The sequence below is a fragment of the Coregonus clupeaformis genome, chromosome 16, assembly GCF_020615455.1.
Source record: "Coregonus clupeaformis isolate EN_2021a chromosome 16, ASM2061545v1, whole genome shotgun sequence".
Lineage (NCBI taxonomy): Eukaryota > Metazoa > Chordata > Actinopteri > Salmoniformes > Salmonidae > Coregonus > Coregonus clupeaformis.
The window spans coordinates 15922014-15941502 of NC_059207.1; the positions used below are offsets into that span (position 1 = coordinate 15922014).

General features: G+C 42.5%; 1 protein-coding gene across 2 annotated transcripts in view; it reads left to right on the top strand.

The window, feature by feature from the left end:
* Window positions 1–19489, top strand: part of fibcd1a (fibrinogen C domain containing 1a) — a 103479-nt gene that overhangs the window by 73550 nt on the left and 10440 nt on the right. For both annotated transcript variants that reach the window (XM_041900405.1, XM_041900406.1), the window contains 2 exons: window positions 5078–5174; window positions 18687–18866. In XM_041900405.1, the coding sequence (XP_041756339.1) occupies window positions 5078–5174; window positions 18687–18866 (277 nt within the window). The remainder of the gene's footprint in view (window positions 1–5077; window positions 5175–18686; window positions 18867–19489) is intronic.

The following is a 19489-nucleotide window of genomic DNA, read 5'->3' on the forward strand; positions in this document are numbered from 1 at the left end:
AGCGACGAATATGTAGTGAGGACCAGCCAACAAGAGCGTACAGGTCACAGTGGTGGGTAGTATATGGGGCTTTGGAGACAAAACGGATGGCACTGTGATAGACTACATCCAATTTGCTGAGTAGAGTGTTGGAGGCTATTTTGTAAATGACATCGCGAAGTCAAGGATCGGTAGGATAGTCCGTTTACGAGGGCATGTTTGGCAGCATGAGTGAAGGAGGCTTTGTTGCGAAATAGGAAGCAGATTCTAGATTTAACTTTGGATTGGAGATTCTTAATGTGAGTCTGGAAGGAGAGTTTACAGTCTAACCAGACACCTAGGTATTTGTAGTTGTCCACATACTCTAGGTCAGACCCGTCGAGAGTAGTGATTCTAGTCGGGTGGGCGGGTGCAAGCAGCGTTCGGTTGAAGAGCATGCATTTAGTTTTACTAGTGTTTAAGAGCAGTTGGAGGCTACTGAAGGAGTGTTGTATGGCATTGAAGCTCGTTTGGAGGTTTGTTAACACAGTGTCCAATGAAGGGCCAGATGTATACAAAATGGTGTCGTCTGCGTAGAGGTGGATCTGAGAGTCACCAGCAGCAAGAGCAACATCATTGATATACACAGAGAAAAGAGTCGGCCCAAGAATTGAACCCTGTGGCACCCCCATAGAGACTGCCATAGGTCCAGACAACAGGCCCTCCGATTTGACACATTGAACTCTATCTGAGAAGTAGTTCTGAAGTAGGTGAACCAGGCGAGGCAGTCATTTGAGAAACCAAGGCTATTTAGTCTGCCAATAAGAATGCGGTGGTTGACAGAGTCGAAAGCCTTGGCCAGGTCAATGAAAACGGCTGCACAGTACTGTCTATTATCGATCGCGGTTATAATATCGTTTAGGACCTTGAGCGTGGCTGAAGTGCACCCATAACCAGCTCGGAAACCGGATTGCATAGCGGAGAAGGTACGGTGGGATTCGAAATGGTCGGTGATCTGTTTGTTAACTTGGCTTTCAAAAACTTTTGAAAGGCAGGGCAGGATGGATATGGGTCTGTAACAGTTTGGATCCAGAGTGTCACCCCCTTTGAAGAGGGGGATGACCGCGGCAGCTTTCCAATCTCTGGGGATCTCAGACGTTACGAAAGACAGGTTGAACAGGCTAGTAATAGGGGTTGCGACAATTTCGGCTGCTAGTTTTAGAAAGAAAGGGTCCAGATTGTCTAGCCCAGATGATTTGTAGGGGTCCAGATTTTGCAGCTCTTTCAGAACATCAGCTGTCTGGATTTGTGTGAAGGAGAAGCGGGGGGGGCATGGGCAAGTTGCAGCGGAGGGTGCAGAGCTGGTAGGAGGTTCTTGGGGTTGTATTCATCCTTCTTCTTCCTCCAAACACGGCGAGTGGAGTTTAGACCAAAAAGCTCTATTTTTGTCTCATTAGACCACATGACCTTCTCCCATTCCTCCTCTGGATCATCCAGATGGTCATTGGCAAACTTCAGACGGGCCTGGACATGCGCTGGCTTGAGCAGGGGGACCTTGCGTGCGCTGCAGGATTTTAATCCATGACGGCGTAGTGTGTTACTAATGGTTTTCTTTGAGACTGTGGTCCCAGCTCTCTTCAGGTCATTGACCAGGTCCTGCCGTGTATTTCTGGGCTGATCCCTCACCTTCCTCATGATCATTGATGCCCCACGAGGTGAGATCTTGCATGGAGCCCCAGACCGAGGGTGATTGACCGTCATCTTCAACTTCTTCCATTTTCTAATAATTGCTCCAACAGTTGTTGCCTTCTCACCAAGCTGCTTGCCTATAGTCCTGTAGCCCATCCCAGCCTTGTGCAGGTCTACAATTTTATCCCTGATGTCCTTACACAGCTCTCTGGTCTTGGCCATTGTGGAGAGGTTCGAGTCGGTTTGATTGAGTGTGTGGACAGGTGTCTTTTATACAGGTAACAAGTTCAAACAGGTGCAGTTAATACAGGTAATGAGTGGAGAACAGGAGGGCTTCTTAAAGAAAAACTAACAGGTCTGTGAGAGACGGAATTCTTACTGGTTGGTAGGTGATCAAATACTTATGTCATGCAATAAAATGCAAATTAATTACTTAAAAATCATACAATGTGATTTTCTGGATTTTTGTTTTAGATTCTGTCTCTCACAGTTGAAGTGTACCTATGATCAAAATTACAGACCTCTACATGCTTTGTAAGTTGGAAAACCTGCAAAATCGGCAGTGTATCAAATACTTGTTCTCCCCACTGAAGCAACATCTCAAGACATCAGTCAGGAAGTTAAAGCTTGGTCACAAATGGGTTTTCCAAATGGACAATGACCCCAAGCATACTTCCAAAGTTGTGGAAAAATGGCTTATGGACAACAAAGTCAAGGTATTGGAGTGGCCATCACAAAGCCCTGACCTCAAACCTATATGAAATTTGTGGGCAGAACTGAAAAAGCGTGTGCGAGCAAGGAGGCCTACAAACCTGACTCAGTTACACCAGCTCTGTCAGGAGGAATGGGCCAAAATTCACCCAACTTATTGTGGGAAGCTTGTGGAAGGATACCTGAAACGTTTGACCCAAGTTAAACAATTTAAAGGCAATGCTACCAAATACTAATTGAGTGTATGTAAACTTCTGACCGACTGGGAATGTGATGAAGAAATAAAAGCTGAAATAAATAATTCTCTCTACTATTATTCTGACATTTCACATTCTTAAAATAAAGTGGAATAACCTAAGACAGGGAATTTTTACTAGGATTAAATGTCAGGAATTGTGAAAAACTGAGTTTAAATGTATTTGGCTAAGGTGTATGTAAACTTCCGACTTCAACTGTACATAGGACACATTATTCAAGTTATTTTGTGAACTAATACCATGTTGTGGAATGTGTAAGAAGACTTCTTCCGATGCCGACAGACAATGTGTGTCATCTCTTTTTCTCCAGGATGCTGTCATCTAGCATGGCGCTTCACTGTGAATGACTGAATGACTGCTCTGTATTGGGGGCTGGCAAAGAGATTCATTGGAACAGGTGAAATTGCTTTTGGGACTCACTCTTTACGGCGAGGCACAACAGACAGACACATCAGAGACAGGGGAGGCAGCGAGCAGTATCCCCGCCCCTTTCGGTTTTATGACACAATAACATCTTTCTTTTTAGTGTTTACCCAGCATATGGGGCTTTCGAGTCAGCGCTTTTCTCTGCAACGTTATTACAAGTGCCCCGTAGCTATACACATCAGTCATCACCCAATTTCCCATCTCTCTATCTCTCCCAACGCCCAGGACTGTGTCAGCCAGCCTGATATGCGAGCCCGGTTTCTTTACGCCATCTAAACACCCCCAGCATCAGGCCCTCTGGGAATATTCATAGCCCAGCTCATCAAATATTTATTAAAACATGAGAATTTGCCTTTATTTTAATCACCTGGTTTACACAAGGTGCCCTGGTGATTGGGGCAGATTAACCGTCGAGAGGTGGCTAGTTGAGCATTTCCACAGATTAGAGTGAATAAATAAAACGTCTTGGGTTGCGTGGTGGGTTGGAGCGGGGGTAGGAGGAGTGAACAGATTTATTTTCAGTAAAACCTCTACATATTAATTTTGAATGTAGCCCAAAGTACCTGCCCAGAATGTTGGCATGCTTTATTGAGAGAATTAGGGTGTTTTCACAGATCTCATGACCAAGGTCAGCTCTCTTCAAAGAATGCATGCTGCTACATGACTAAACACATCAAATGACATTGACCTAGCAGTTAGCACGTTGAGCCAGTAACCGAAAGGTTGCTGGTTCGAGGAGCAGACAAGGTGAAAAATCTGTCGATGTGCCCTTGAACAAGGCACTTAACCCTAATTTGCTCCAGGGGCCCTGTACTACTATGGCTGACCCTGTAAAACTACACATTTCACTGCACCTATCATACTGCTATGGCTGACCCTGTAAAACAACACATTTCACTGCACCTATCCTGTGACAGTAAAACATATATATATATATTTTTTAAAGAGGAATAGATGTGCAGTCAGTCATTAGGCTCCACATGCTTTAAAAGAGCCTTACCTTTAGTAACATTGATTACTTGAGCTTCTCCAATAGATCACTGATGACTGGGCTAGAGATGGGAATGCTAAGAGGCATTTTTAGCAAAACACTCCCGACTGTATAATAATAATAATAATAACTGTATCACTATCATAATTACATTTCACATAGACGGTTCCTCTGTCACAATGTATTTGTTTTTCAGTCGACGTGTGTGTGGGCTCTCTCCTGGCTGTGGCTGCTTGGCTTGGTGGTGTGGAACATGTGAAAGAGATAGAGGCTCATTTACATTGATGGCAACCCTCGCCTCCGCTGGCATTTTCATCGGCCATTGATCCAGTGCCTGGCTGATTAATCGTCTATAAAGGGATCAGGAGTCAATTAGTGTCTGAAGCTCACTTCTAATTCCAGCCATGCATCAGCATCCTAGCAGCCCTACCGGGACCACACAGTTTACACAGACTTTCTGGAGCTATTGAAGCTATTGACTTTGCCAGGCATCCCAATATTGTACCATTTGAATGTTAAAGTGTTTGTTTTCTCTTGATTTTGATAGGACCTCTGCATACCAAAGACAAAGACCAACCTCTCGGGGGGAAAGAGCATTGTTTTATCTTAGCTATGGGTTTTCGTAGCATTCAGCATTTCTAAGAAAGCAAAATGAATTATAGGATGATGGGAAAATTGTGACAGATGGCATTTTAGTCTTGTTTCTAATGCCAATCGAGTACAGTGTCTGAGACATTTAGGAGAAAGATATGTTGACATGATATGGAATTTCCGATGGTATTTTCATTAAATGGGGCTGGCAAAACAAACCATTCAGTTTCATATTCACTAGGCACCAAACGGAAGAAAACGGACTGAAACGGAGGGACTACTGGAGCTCGTCCAATAAGATCGTTTTCTGTAGCAATCTTTTTTTATATGGTGTGCATTCATTAATACAGCCCTGGATTAGGTTGCATTTGGGCATTCCTGTTCACACAACAATATACTGAAATGTTGCCATGGTAATAATTCGGGGTGTTTCTTCTTCTGTTATTCCTCCCAGGTCATTCAGCGCAGAGAGGACGGCGCAGTGAACTTCTTCCGAGCGTGGGACGCATACCGCGACGGCTTCGGCAAGATCACCGGGGAGCACTGGCTAGGTGAGCACTGACAAACAGGATCAATACCATGCATGACTCCCTCTATTGGTTCGATAACGCTTCACGTTCTTGTCACATTCCCAAAGTCTGCCCATGAAGAAAGGACAACATTTGATTTTGGTGTGTAATACCAAAACTTGTTCCACACACAAGAACAATAATTTCAAGCAGACAAGACAGCTGAATCAAATTAACGCTTACACAGAAGCTACACTGGGTTGTCGTGAAAACAGTAGGTATTTTACCTGAAACACTGGAAGCGTAACTTTTGCGGCAAAATCTTGGAAATAGAAACATAGCTTTACACTAAGCAGCTCCATTTGGGAATCGGACAGGGTGAGGCCCCTTCTTTGGCCCCCAGCTCGTCCTCACTGTCTCTCCTCTTTGTGGCCTGAAGTGCGTGAATACAAGAGTGTGTAGGTGGAGTATAGTGTGTACTTGCATGGGTGCTTGTGTGTCTTTTGTTTGCCCTCAGTGAGTGAACCGGAGCCCTAATTCAGGGTTGGGTGATTGGAAATGACAGGCCTGCCACAAAGCATCAGCATGTCAAGATTGAGTTCTCCAAGACAGGAGCAGGCAAGAGGAAAACTGCTGCTCACCACATGTTATGAAAGTGATTTTACCTACAGGCTCTTTATGTACTGCGGGAAGCATCGAGGAGGAGGGGTTCAACATACATTACAAATGTAAAACTTTATCAATATCGTAACTTTTGAGAGCATTCACTTTATAGGCACCATCTGTTTTGATCCAGGGTTTTAGTATGGGACCTGTCAGTAAATTGTACGTAGATCCCATCCCCTGGTAGTACCTGGAGGTACTGGATAAAACTGTTGTCATCTCCACTTGGAAGATGAGCCCACCTACTATATACACACACACACACACACACACACACACACACACAACACATTCTACCGCAAAATCAAAAATATTTAAATTAATTGTTTAGGTTAAGTTAGTTGACTTATTACTGATGTTATCTAAATAACTGTTTATGGTCGTGGCAATATGATCCTGCAGATTAATTTCAGGAAGATACAAATTCTATGTATGTTTCGTCTTGCAGCATAAGAATTTGCCTGAAATATGAAACGATGTGTTATTTTGATATTGGGGAGATATGAATATTAATATGAGTATTTTTATGTCATCAAAGGGTATGTTTGAAATTGCAATTCCATATTTTTATTTTGTAATGCATTAGCATATTCATTCTAAACCAACCTAGCAGAGGACTTAAGATAAGCATTCCCTTTTATCAGTCATTTTCAAATAATGAATTTGAATTGGTGATAGAAAACATTCATTCCAATACTCTCCTATAAAACTCAGAATCTTTACTCAGCATGCCAATATGACCAGTGCCAAGCACACCACACATAGAGACACATGCATGTACACACATACTTTCAGCTCCAGCTCCAGTGATCTGCAGGGGTAGGAGGGATTATAAAAGCCTTGCTCTGTGCACTGTTGGAATCCCATTAATGAAGCTCAAGTGTTACTTTTGAGACGGCTGTTTTTTATGATGAAGTGAACAAAACCCCAAAGCCTTATCCCTCATTCTCTCTAAAAGAAGAAGGGGGTGTTTTCAATCCCATGTCTTCATGAGTCTGAGGGGGACCTGACACAACTGCCACGACGTGATTATGACAATCATAACATAACAACACGACACATAACATAACTGTAGTCATTTTACCTGCCTGGCCTGTCAGCACACATTACATTCTTCTCTCCCAGTAATTAATTAATGACATGGGCCATGCCTGCCAATGCCTCCTGGCATATTGATCGCAGTCTGCATGGTAATGCCTTATTGCTCATTAAGCACTGCATGCTGGAGAATGAGGACCAGAGAGTGTGCTGCTAGCGATACAATCTCATCACTATGCTCGTTTAGAAGAACACACACATCCCAGGGACAGGTAGGGACCAAATTATCCGAATGTCATCATCCTGAAAAATGACAGTCCATTAGAAGGTGTTTTAAGCACCTCTACAGTTAATGTATGAAGTGACACACATTTTGATGAACTGGGAAGGCTACTGTTCTTGACCCAAATGTATTTTGGGGATACGTTTTTTTTGCCACAATGCCACATACTCTATTTCAGCTATAACAACTGATTAAAATGAGAAACTGCGAGGTTAGATTTTGGTCTAACAAGTGCCTTGCACCGATGAGATAGATCTATGTTGTCATGCAGGTGCATTCGCATAATTCATTTGACAGCATACTTTTTACATTAACTTAAGAGGAGGTGAGTTAAGGATAGCCGGTTAAGTGTTCACATCCGCCTGGGATTTTCTTCCACCATTTTGAATTGCCATGATGTGGAGCATAAAGTCTGTTTTGGACTGGAATTCAAATAACTCAAACCTTTTTCACACTACTGAGCTAAGCCGAGCCGAGCTGTACTGTGCTGGCCAGGTAGCCACCACAGTTGCTGGAAAGGACAATGTGAAAAGAAAGCTTTGATAGCCTGAGGAACTAACAAAAAAGGGAAGGACTTACGTTCAGTAAGACACACTCATTTTCGTTTTCCGTTGCAAAACGTTTTAAAACGTTTTCCATTGCATGCCGTAATGAACACGACCCAGGCTAGGGAAAGCAGGCTAGTGGGATGTGGCCATGACAGTTTGTCTTGTCAGGCCGTTGCCCCTGTTTCCCTGAATGGAATGCTGACTCTGTAACTTCCTAATCCTTCTGCAAACTCCCTTGTTTCTCTCCACTCTCTCCCTCACTCACTTGCAATCTTTGTTTTCATATTCAAATTTACAATTCCATTGATTTCAATAAGCTTAGATAAGCAATTTCACCCTTGGTGCATGATTCAGTCACCTTGCATCTCTGCCCATTAGAATTTTAACCAATGCACAGAGAGTAGGATATGGAGCCTTTGCAGAATAGCTCTTCCCATGCCTCACTACATGGCCCACTTTTTTCACTAATGGGAGGAAGGTCCATTATAAACCACTGAACTCTGATGGGAGATGTGGTAACAAGACTTTCTGAGCAGAATCCTCTTGTGTTACTGCTGTTGATCATCGCTTACATAATTCCTTTCTCTCAGGACTAACTGCTATTGTGGTAGTGATTGCTCTTTGTTTAAGCTAGCTGTTGTAGCTAGGTTTTTTAAATTGCCTAGATGATTTGTTGCCAACTTAAATACAAGCATTTTAACTTTAACACACATTTCAAAGAGTGCCATTTCTAAATATGAAAACACATATAGTATAAATATACTTTATTTCACAGCTAAGTGTTCTACCATTCATGTAGGTCTAAACCCTTAGATCAGAATATCGAATAAGCTAACATATGGAATTGTTTTAAGATGGTTAAATTATCCATTTTATGACTATTTCATTTGGAATTTTAGGGGCCCTGTAGGTATATAAAAAAAAGTATAACAAAATGATGAAACATTGAATTTGGCCTTTACTGCTATAGCCCATGGAAACACATAGAATAAAAATTGTGGCAAAACAGACAGTAAAAAATTAATCTTAAGGAATAAGGTTTTGAAGTGTCTGTACTATATCTAAGAGATATATAAAAACAAAAAAACTAAATTTAGACCCATGTTTGGTCACGTTATTCGTGGCACTTTTTACCCCCTATGCACGCTGTGCCATTTTTACAGCCCTGTACTGGGTTACCTTCAGATGACTTCCCTGAAGCTTGTGTGCTTCATAGCACAAAACAATCGAGTCTCCCCTTTCGATATTCGTGACATATTAGTTTGTAGCTCAAACGGTTCGGTCTGAACAGTTGGTTTTGTGAGAAGACCTCTTCGAAATTAGGACGCCCGCGCCAGAGAGTTCAGATGACTGCGGTAAAGCTTGTGGATGTCTTAGAGTGAAAACAGCCGACACTTATTAGTTTGTAGCTGAAACGGTTCTGGTTTTACAGACGATTTTGTGACTATTTTCTAATCGCAGTTGGAGATTTACCAAACTAGTGGAGATATTTGTTATGTGTAGACTATAACCTTGTCCCACTCCAGGCCTCACAGTGGTCATTATGGAGTGCTGTTGCTCAGTGAGCTACAGGCATTATCTCTCTCACAGCTCTGCTCCTCCTACTCTCTCTGGGTTTAAACACATTGACCCCTCAACACACACACACACACACACTGCACTGACTCTACCCACATACTCACACATACTTATTCTGACACCCCAACACACACACACACACACTACATACGCCCACACACACAAAACATGCACACACATGTATACTGTCTACTCGCACACACACGCACGCACGCACACACACACACACACACACACACACACACACACACACTCACACTCACACTCACACACACACTCTCACCAGTGGAGGCTGCTGAGGGGAGGATGGCTCATAATAATGGCCGGAACGGAGCTAATGGAATGGCATCAAACACCTGGAAACCATTTATTTGATGTATTTGATACCATTCCACTGATTCCCCTCCAGTCATTACCAGTTCAACCTTCCCAAGTTCTCTCACGTCACCCTGCTCCTCCGCACACTTCCAGTTGAAGCTCGCATCTGCTACAAGACCATGGTGCTTGCCTATGGAGCAGTGAGGGGAACGGCACCTCCGTACCTTCAGGCTCTGATCAGTCCCTACACCCAAACGAGGGCATTGCGTTCATCCACCTCTGGCCTGCTGGCTCCCCTACCTCTGCGGAAGCACAGTTCCCGCTCAGCCCAGTCAAAACTGTTCGCTGCTCTGGCACCCCAATGGTGGAACAAGCTCCCTCACGACGCCAGGACAGCGGAGTCACTCACCACCTTCCGGAGACATTTGAAACCCCACCTCTTTAAGGAATACCTGGGATAGGATAAAGTAATCCTTCTACCCCCCCCTTACCCCACCCCCCAAAAAACATTGTAAAGTGGTTATCCCACTGGCTATAAGGTGAATGCACCAATTTGTAAGTCGCTCTGGATAAGAGCGTCTGCTAAATGACGTAAATGTAAATGTAAAAATTACCACAAGCCCGTTCTCCCCAATTAAGGTGCCACCAACCTCCTGTTACTCACACACACACACGCACTTTCACACTCACCACATATGCTGCTACTGCTTATTATCTATCCTGTTGCCTAGTCACTTTACCCCTACCGATATGTACATAGCTACCTCAGTTACCTTGTACCCCTGCACATCGACTCGGTACTGGTACTTCCTGTATATTGCCATGTTATTTTTGACTCTTTATTGTTATTTGTTATTCACTGTGTATTTAATCCTTGTGTCAATATGTCATTTTGTAAAATGTTTTTTTATCTTTAACTCTGCATTGTTGGAAAAGGACTCGTAAGTAAGCATTTCACTGTTAGTCTACACCTGATCTTTACAAAGCATGTGACAAATACATTTTGATTTGATTTGATTTGACACGCCAGCCCTTCCATTACAGTCTTCCCATTCAGTTGATGTTAATTGAAATACTGCTGACAAACTAATGGTCACAGTATGTCTGTTTTATTTTGTGTGTGAGTGCCTCTGAGTGTTATGCACGATGTGTGCATTTGGATCGCTATTGTTTACTTAAAGTGATGAGATGGGCTGGATCAATCATGTTTGATGTCCTGTGTTTTCATAGCGTTGTTTGTGCAGACAGATGAGTTGTATCCATTGGTCAGGAACCAGATTCAGCCAGGTATTCACTGGTGAAGTTTTTCTCTTGATGTGTCCATTGTAAATTGATATTTAGTCCCTTCAAAGTACAAACAGCACTTGCAGGCAAATGATAAGGTGTTCACAGCCGCTGCAGAGTTATCCTCAGTGTATTGAGTAATGTAGGCTACAGTTCTGTCTTTAGTCTGATATGTGTATGCCCTGTATTGTAAGCCCTCCCTGAGTCCCTAATCTTATATAGTCATGACATGAAGTCAATCGCTATAAACAACTTTGGATGGCGAAGAAGGAGAAAGATAAAGAGAATGTAACACATTGTATTTCATTGTTCTAGAATTATATCTCATAATAGCACAGAGGCTATGAACAGGGGTCACCAACAGTGAATATATTGTTGTAATTGCTAAATTATCTTGACCATAATGCATTGAGCTCCATGTCAAAAGATAGCGTAACTGTTCAGAGACGTTCTCATAATGATATATCTGTCAGCACAATACTAGTGTGATTCCTGATCACACAACTAGTTTTGATCTTCGCCTCTAGACTATTCTAACCATAGGTCTCTCTAAATCCCTCTCCCATAACGCTCCTTCATCTCTGACTACTTGTCAAATACCACTATGGCCTGTGAATTGATAAATGGGCTCTAATCCGGTTCCAATCGGCCTTTTTCCCACAATGTACCAGTTCCCACTCCCAGTGTTTCCTACATTGGATGGAATAAGTCAGCGAATTGTACTGAATTTCATAGAGATGAGCCACCATGATATCAGCTATTCCCTGTTGTGTCGTTTGCCAACATAAACACACAGCCAATTTTCACTGGGTCCTAATCTTTCTAAGGTTTAAGTCGTGTGGACCGGTCTCCCGCCGTGTTCGATAAAACATTGTTTGGCTCAGCATTGCTAATCATTTGTTTCAATAATCTTTTGTGGTTTTCTTAGACTAACTACTTATCTTACTCTGTGAGTAACTCTCTCTCTGTGCTTGTTCCACTGTCCAGAAATCGACTGAAATAAATTAGAACCCCCAGTGTTATTTTGTGCCAACCCATTTTGCATAAAATGTAGATGCTATCAGCCACTGTATACACCATTAAGCCTTTTTATCAATCCAATCCATGCCTCTGCAATTTGCAGCCAACTTGTGTTCAGCTGAGGTGACTTCCAAGGCAGGGAAATGGGATGAACAGAGCTACAAGCAGATACCCTAACTATTTTCCCTTGACTAATCTTGGCCACATACCATACGATGTTTCCTCGGTATCGCAACTTGAATATTCATTGTTTTGAATTAAATGCATTTTGTACTTTCAAAGATATAATTTTTGGACTCTCCGTCTGTGTGACCTTGTTGATGCGGTTGAGAAGTCGCCATCACTAATTTTTCCTTTTAGTTTAATCTGAGAGGCGTAATGACTAATCTTGTGTACTTTGCGAAGTGCTAAGAGGGAGATGATGCCTGACTAACCGAGGAGACAAAATCAAGTCAACGCCCTGGAAGATAAGATGCTGATAAGATAAGATTAGCTTGATTGTATTTCTGAATTTCTCTTGATGCTACAGTATCATATAGCCAGTACAGAATTTCAGGGGCCTCATTTATCAATCATGTGTAGGCACATATCTGTGGGTAAACCATGCATGGGATCATTTCCATGCAAAGTGTGAGATTTATCAATATGAGCATTTGCTTGAGAGTGTGTGTAAATTTATGCACAGCCATGACCATGCTTATGCACAGTGCCAAGTGGTGGAATAAGGGAACTGCTTGTCAAACGTAGAATGGGGAAAACACTTTGAGTATACAAAACATTAAGAACAGCTGCTCTTTCCATGACATAGACTGACCAGGCGAATCCAGGTGAAAGCTACAATCCCTTATTGATGTCACTTGTTATACTGAACAAAAATATAAATGCAACATGCAACAATTTCAACGATTTTACTGAGTTACAGTTCATATGAGGAATCAGTCAATTGAAATAAATTCATTAGGCCCTAATCTATGGATTTCACATGACTGAGAATACAGATATGCATCTGTTTGTCACAGATACCTTTTTTTTTTAATGGCCTCACAATTGGCCTCAGGATCTCATCACGGTATTTCTGTGCATTCAAATTGCCATCAGTAAAATGCAATTGTGTTCGTTGTCCGTAGCTTATGCCTGCCCATACCGTAACCCCACCACCACCATGGGGCACTCTGTTCACAACGTTGACATCAGCAAACTGCTCGCCCACACAACGCCATACACATGGTCTGCAGTTTTGAGACCGGTTGGACATACTGCCAAATTCTCTAAAACGACGTTGGAGGCGGCTTATGGTAGAGAAATTAACATTAAATTCTCTGGCAACAGCTCTGGTGGACATTCCTGCAGTCAGAATGCCAATTGCACGCTCCCTCAAAATGTGAGACATCTGTGGCATTGTGTTATGTGCCTTTTATTGTCCCCAGCTCAAGGTGCACCTGTGTAATGATCTTGTCGTTTAATCAGCTTCTTGATGTGCCACACCTGTCAGGTGGTTGGATTATCTTGGCAGGAGAAATACTCACTAACAGGAATGTAAGCAGATTTGTGCACACATTTTTAGAGAAAAAGCTTTTTGTGCGTATGGAAAATGTCTGGGATATTTTATTTCAGCTCATGAAACATGGGACCAACACTTTACATGTTCCGTTTATATTTTGGTTCAATGTACAGTAAATTCATTTTGTTGAAGGGGAGGAGACAGGTTTTTTTTTTTTTTAACAGCAGAAAATCCTGTGTTTTTATGTCAAACTATATCTGACATGTTACAGGTGTCTTCTTTTTTTAAGCCCATAACCATGTGTGTGAGGTGTATACTTTTGTTTCAAAGTAGATTTGTTTAAGACTACCAAGAAACACTCTGTGTGACCCTGATTTAGCCCACTGCAGTAGAAGTTTGTGTCAAGAATTGCAACGCTGCTGGGTTTTTCATGCTCAACAGTTTCCCGTGTGTATCAAGAATGGTCCACCACCCAAAGGACATCCAGCCAACTTGACACAACTGTGGGAAGCATTGGAGTCAACATGGGCCAGCATCCCTGTGGAACGCTTTCAACACCTCATAAAGTCCATGCTGTTCTGAGGGCAAAAGGGGAGGGGGGGTGCAACTCAATATTAGGAAGCTGTTCCTAATGTTTGGTATACTCAGTGTATACGTTGAAAATAATCATTGTGAATTCATACAACATGCCGATCGGCATCTCACAGCCCTCGATGAGCCAATGTTTTGGATGTAATCATCAGCAAAACAAACTATAACATACTACCGGTGTGCATATGTCGCTCGTAGGATTGTTTGATAAATCATACTTTTTCTATGCTTACGAACATTCCGTTCGTAAGTACTATTTTAGAATAGTTTCTATGCAATATAGATAAATAAGGCCCCAGGATTTCATAGCTAATAGACGTTCTGATTGTTCAGAAGAGCCTATAGCTGTGTGTTAAAGCAAACAGATTTGAGCATCCAATCATGTTAATCTAGAGAGACATGTTAATATACTGATGGAGAATTTATCATCTTTGAATTAATTATACTGTCTCTTAGGCCGTGTCTACACTTGATACTTACATGCGACTTCTGCTATCAGAATACGAAGATCGCATTGAAAAGACAGGTCTAAACGCATAAATGTCGCATTTTGAGGAGGTGGTCAGGAACGCATTGTGTGCAGATTTCTCCTCAGTCTGGACATAATCAGGCTACCGAAAGCGCATACAGTGGGAGACGTGGTCAGCACTCCGCCCACAAGACTCCAGAAAGCATGGGTTTTGGGAGCAAGAGGCACCTTTTCATTATAACGTTGGAATGAAATACGTTCCTAGTGTGTGAGGAACGTGTTTGCTGGCCTCATAAATGATAGCCAGCTAATCTTTTGTTTGACTAGAATTATGCTAACCCGTTTGTAATCCCTTTAGCTTAGCTTGCCCGCTAGCTGGCTGTTAGCTACAGTAGTTAGCTACTGCCATCAAGTTGTTGTTGTGTTATTATCATATTTTGCCTATTATACCGTTTGCAGAATGCATACTGGCATTTGAATATAGAGCAGGGAAAATTAATCCGGACACAATGTGGACATGAAGGACACATTTAAATGTAAGTGTAGACGCATGATGTGTTCAGAATTCTATATCAGATCTCCATGATCAGAATACAAAAACTGCATTAACTGTCAAGTCTAGACACAGCCTTATATAGTCTCTCCCCATCATAATTGTACAAGCTTCATTAGCTCAGCTTTCGCAGAGAACGGCACTTTATTTTTAATTGAATAATTGCTATTTCATAAGCCTGTAGGTTAAACAATCACAGAGGTTAGCTGGATATTGGGCAGTCTTCCCCCGGGAGTGTTCCCCTCAGATTGCTGAATCCAGGAGGACTCTTCTCACAGAGAAGAATGTCAAATACAAAACAAGAGCTGTATCAAGCCTAATTAAATCTTCACCCTTATTTGCGTATAACTGCGCTAAAGGTGGAGAACGGCTTTGCCAAAGCAACTCTGCACAGAGACAAGAGCCTCCTCAATGCAGACAGGTGCTGGAAATGAGTGATATCAATACTGATGCAGTGGTGTGCCTGTCTACGGTGCTGAAGCCACAGGCGAAACCAGATATGTAAAGTAGGGTGACGTAGGGAGGGCCCCAGGTGTCATGGTGGGATGATTAATTTAGAGCAGAACTAAGAGGCTCCATGTCACCCTTTTTGACAGGCGTTCAAAGAACCCCTAACCTAGACCTGCGACTCTCAGGGTCGGTGCAGACGTCTGTGTGATGTACTCTATGAAGTCAGCCTCCTCTACCTCTCACCTCTCTCTATGCCATTATCTGACAGGGGAGGGAGAACAGCCGAGCTAGATGTGTTACCAGGAACAAGCACTACTGAAAAGTAAAATCCTGCTGCTGCACAGATGGAAGAGTGTGTTCTTAATAATGGGTGGCCAGGAATGTTGCATCTGGAGGAAAAGGTAGTCTAGTCATGATCATAACCAGGTGGAGAGATTAATGTTTCCTCCTGGCACAATGAAAAAAAAGAGCTGGTTAAGAAATGCATCAAATGTGGCGAATCGGATTCGTAACATAAAGTATAATAATATAATCATAATCATTATATTTTTCCAGGACGTAACATCATACAAAATGGACGACATAGTACACAATTCGATGATGTAGTACACCACTTTCAAAACTACTGGCTGGAATTATACAAAGGTTCTGGAGCATCACTTCTACACCTAAGTGTTAAGATTTCATTTGAGATAATGAATATGCTGTTAAATGTCTCCACTGCAATGAGCACTATTTTATCGGATAAGAGATTCTCAAGGGGTCTAATTAAAACCTAAGCACAATTATGGAAATTCACAGGAAAGTACAGTTTGAATTTCCAAAGAAATGGCTTTGATGCTGGAAAATGTTAAATGATTTGCCTTGAGATATGTAAACTGTCAGTCTAAAAGCCAAAAGGAGCAGGGGTGAAAAGCTACATACTGTGAAGGTGCGTGTGGTAAAGCGTCTTAGCACAGGGATGTAGAGTTAAGACAATACTGAAAAACTCACATTTACAGGCATGAGAATTGATAGATTTACCATTTTGAGTTGATAAGGACAGACCTACCGTATTGTGCCAGACGGCGCAACTGGGATGAGTGAGTGAAGGACAGACAAAAAGAGGTTCCATTGGAAAACAGCCTGGAGAGGTGTTCATCTCATCAATAATTCAATAGGAAACATACAAACTGCCAAGTAAATGCATTTTTTTTATTTGTGCTTTTTCAGTGTACATATCTATCTCTATCTGTATCGACAAACTGTAAGTCTCTATGGCCTGAGGCTCTGCATGTACCAATTAATGTCTCAAACTTTTTCCCAAATGATGAAATAACTATCAGATCTATGTGATTGATACACATTGCTCTAGTCTAGATGGTGGTGAACTGTTATGGAGATGTATGCAGACAGTGCCACGTCACTTAGTGCATCTGTGCATCATGCATATTGTCTAAGATGTCCTTGAGCTCCTCAGTTTCACATGTCTACAACACCCCCTTAAGTTAGCCCTTAGCTGCTCATTCAGTAAGCAGTCCAACCTTGTGTGTGTCTGATGAAATAAACAGTGAATACAGAACAAGTTGAAGGGCACACGAAACACAGTGTAGCTGCCCAATATTAAGACAACGTATACCAGAATATGAAGCTGTTTGCCTTCTGTGTTATTCTCCTGCCCTCTGTGATGTGCAGGCTGGGGAGAATGTCAGACAGTCTTTGTAGACCGCTCCCTGCAGAGGGATTAGCAGGCAGTAGCAGCGATCAATGCCCAAAAAGGCATGGTTATCAAAGGGGGTTTGTGTCGACAACACTGACAACCACACGAATTTACCCTGAGACACTGAAGGCTGTGGTGGTTTATTTACTGTAGTTACTGAGTTATCTGTGGGTGTCTTTAATCTCAAATTCTGTAGTCCATATTTTTCAGGGGCAAAACTAGTACATATGATTTCATATTAGGGATGATGCCATGATGCCATGTTACAGCTTGCTTTGCCACACACCTAAGTGCATGCAGAGTTCCATCTGATCTGTGGATGGGTGCAATAGTTGAGAGTCGTAATAGTATAGTAATAGTAATAGAAATTCATTGTTGAATTTCTTACATGATCGTAACACACCCTTACAAAAAGGAACATTCCCTACAGGAATGGTGCCCCGTCTGAGGGAAACCCCTTTATATTATATCGATACAGGCGCACGAGTGGGCACACTGTTGCACCTGTGGGTGCCATTGTGGAGACTGATGATGACCTTCCAGTGTAAATAGCCCATCTATTTGCTGTGGAATGAACCCATTAAACAACACTGTTAATGCCTGATGATGGACTCTGGAGATGTGCTCTGCTGCTGGGAGAACCCTATCAAACGGATCCTGCTGTTTGAACAATGTGTCTGCACTGGGAGGAGAACGGATTAGGGGGAAGAGAGATTAGGCCACTTGGTGTGGCTCTCCACTGTAATATTAAGGTCATTCTCGAGTGCTGAACCTTTTGGAGTTTAACTTAATCTAAAATCGATTGGTCAATCAGCGTGCTAGCGATGCATTCCAAGATTTCTAAATGAGAACATTAACTCTTTCTGGTATTTGAGACCACCGCACCATAGCACAGCACATACAATGTGCATACAGAGCATTATGGGTAATAATGTGATACATGTAAATTGTGACTTTCTCTGCAATTTTTTCCTCACTGGCTATCTGTCTAATGATCCTATAGCATCTGCGAAGCATTTCAAACAGCAAGAAGCAGTCAGTGAAAACGAATGTGGCTACCTGCAGTGGAGGCCCACTGGGCACACACTGGTTGAATCAACGTTGTTTCCACGTCATTTCAATGAAGTGTGGAATAGATGTTGAATTGACGTCTGTGCCCAGTGGGGGTTCACTTGTAGGAACCATACAAGGTGTTCCACAACTGTCGACAACAGCTGTAGAGACGCAGCATGCTTGGCTAGCACCGGCAAAATCTCCTGGCCTATTGATTTTCTGTCCTGGTGGTACAGCACATAGACCAGTCTACAGCCTACAAAGAGAATTCATATGAGGGAGAGCACAGAAGTTCCTTACCAAGCACCCATATACTTGCAGAGAGACAGGTGCACCCCACTGGGTCCGAAAGACCTGAAAAGTTGGTTACTGTGCCTTGGACGCTGTTATGGTTCAGTGACGGAAAATTATGCAAGTGTTCCATTGTGCTATTCCTATACCTCCATCTTTAATCACAGCTGTTCATGTCAGATCATGACGGGCCTCTTCTCTGTGTTTCGTCTCAGGTTTGAAGAGGATGCATGCCTTGACCATCCAAGCCAACTACGAGCTGCGAATTGACCTGGAGGACTTTGAGAACAGCACAGCCTTCGCCCAGTATGGAGCCTTTGGAGTGGGACTGTTCTCTGTTGACCCGGATGAGGATGGCTACCCGCTGACTATTGCTGACTACTCAGGCACTGCAGGTACTGCAATACCCTACTGTACTGTAGCCATTTATTATGGCTCATCCTATAAATTCTAGTTTGTTTAAACTTCTTTAAAACATTTATATTGGTCCTATTGATCTTCCTATTGGTCCTATTGATCTTCCTATTGGTCAATTCCCCCCTCTCTGTGAAAATATATACAATTTTGAAACATCTAAATATCTGGAAAATCTGATTCAGACATCTGTCCACCAATACGAGAGATTTTTTCAGCTGTAGATGATGAGTAGCAGCAGCCAGTTTGTGTATGTGATTCTCCTTGGTTCAGCTCTGTCGCAGGGGGCTCTTTTGGACGTTAATTGGGTCCCTCTACTCAGTTAGTCCCAGGTTCCCCTCCTCAGCCCCTCACTCATGGTTGGGCCCAGCCAGACAGACTGTTGACCTTCTGGAGCTGCTGGAAAGGGCAGGTATAATGACGCTGTAGGATGCCTCCGTGGCCACGGCCAATAAAGCAGGTCGTTAGGTTATTACGGCCCGACAGAAACAAACAGTCAGATTATCATAAATCAGGAGGAGAATAATGCTTCCACTCGTGTTTTATTAGTGAGGTAGTCTTTAAAGGGCTGCTGCTTGGAATTCAGGGAACATTGATTCCCAAT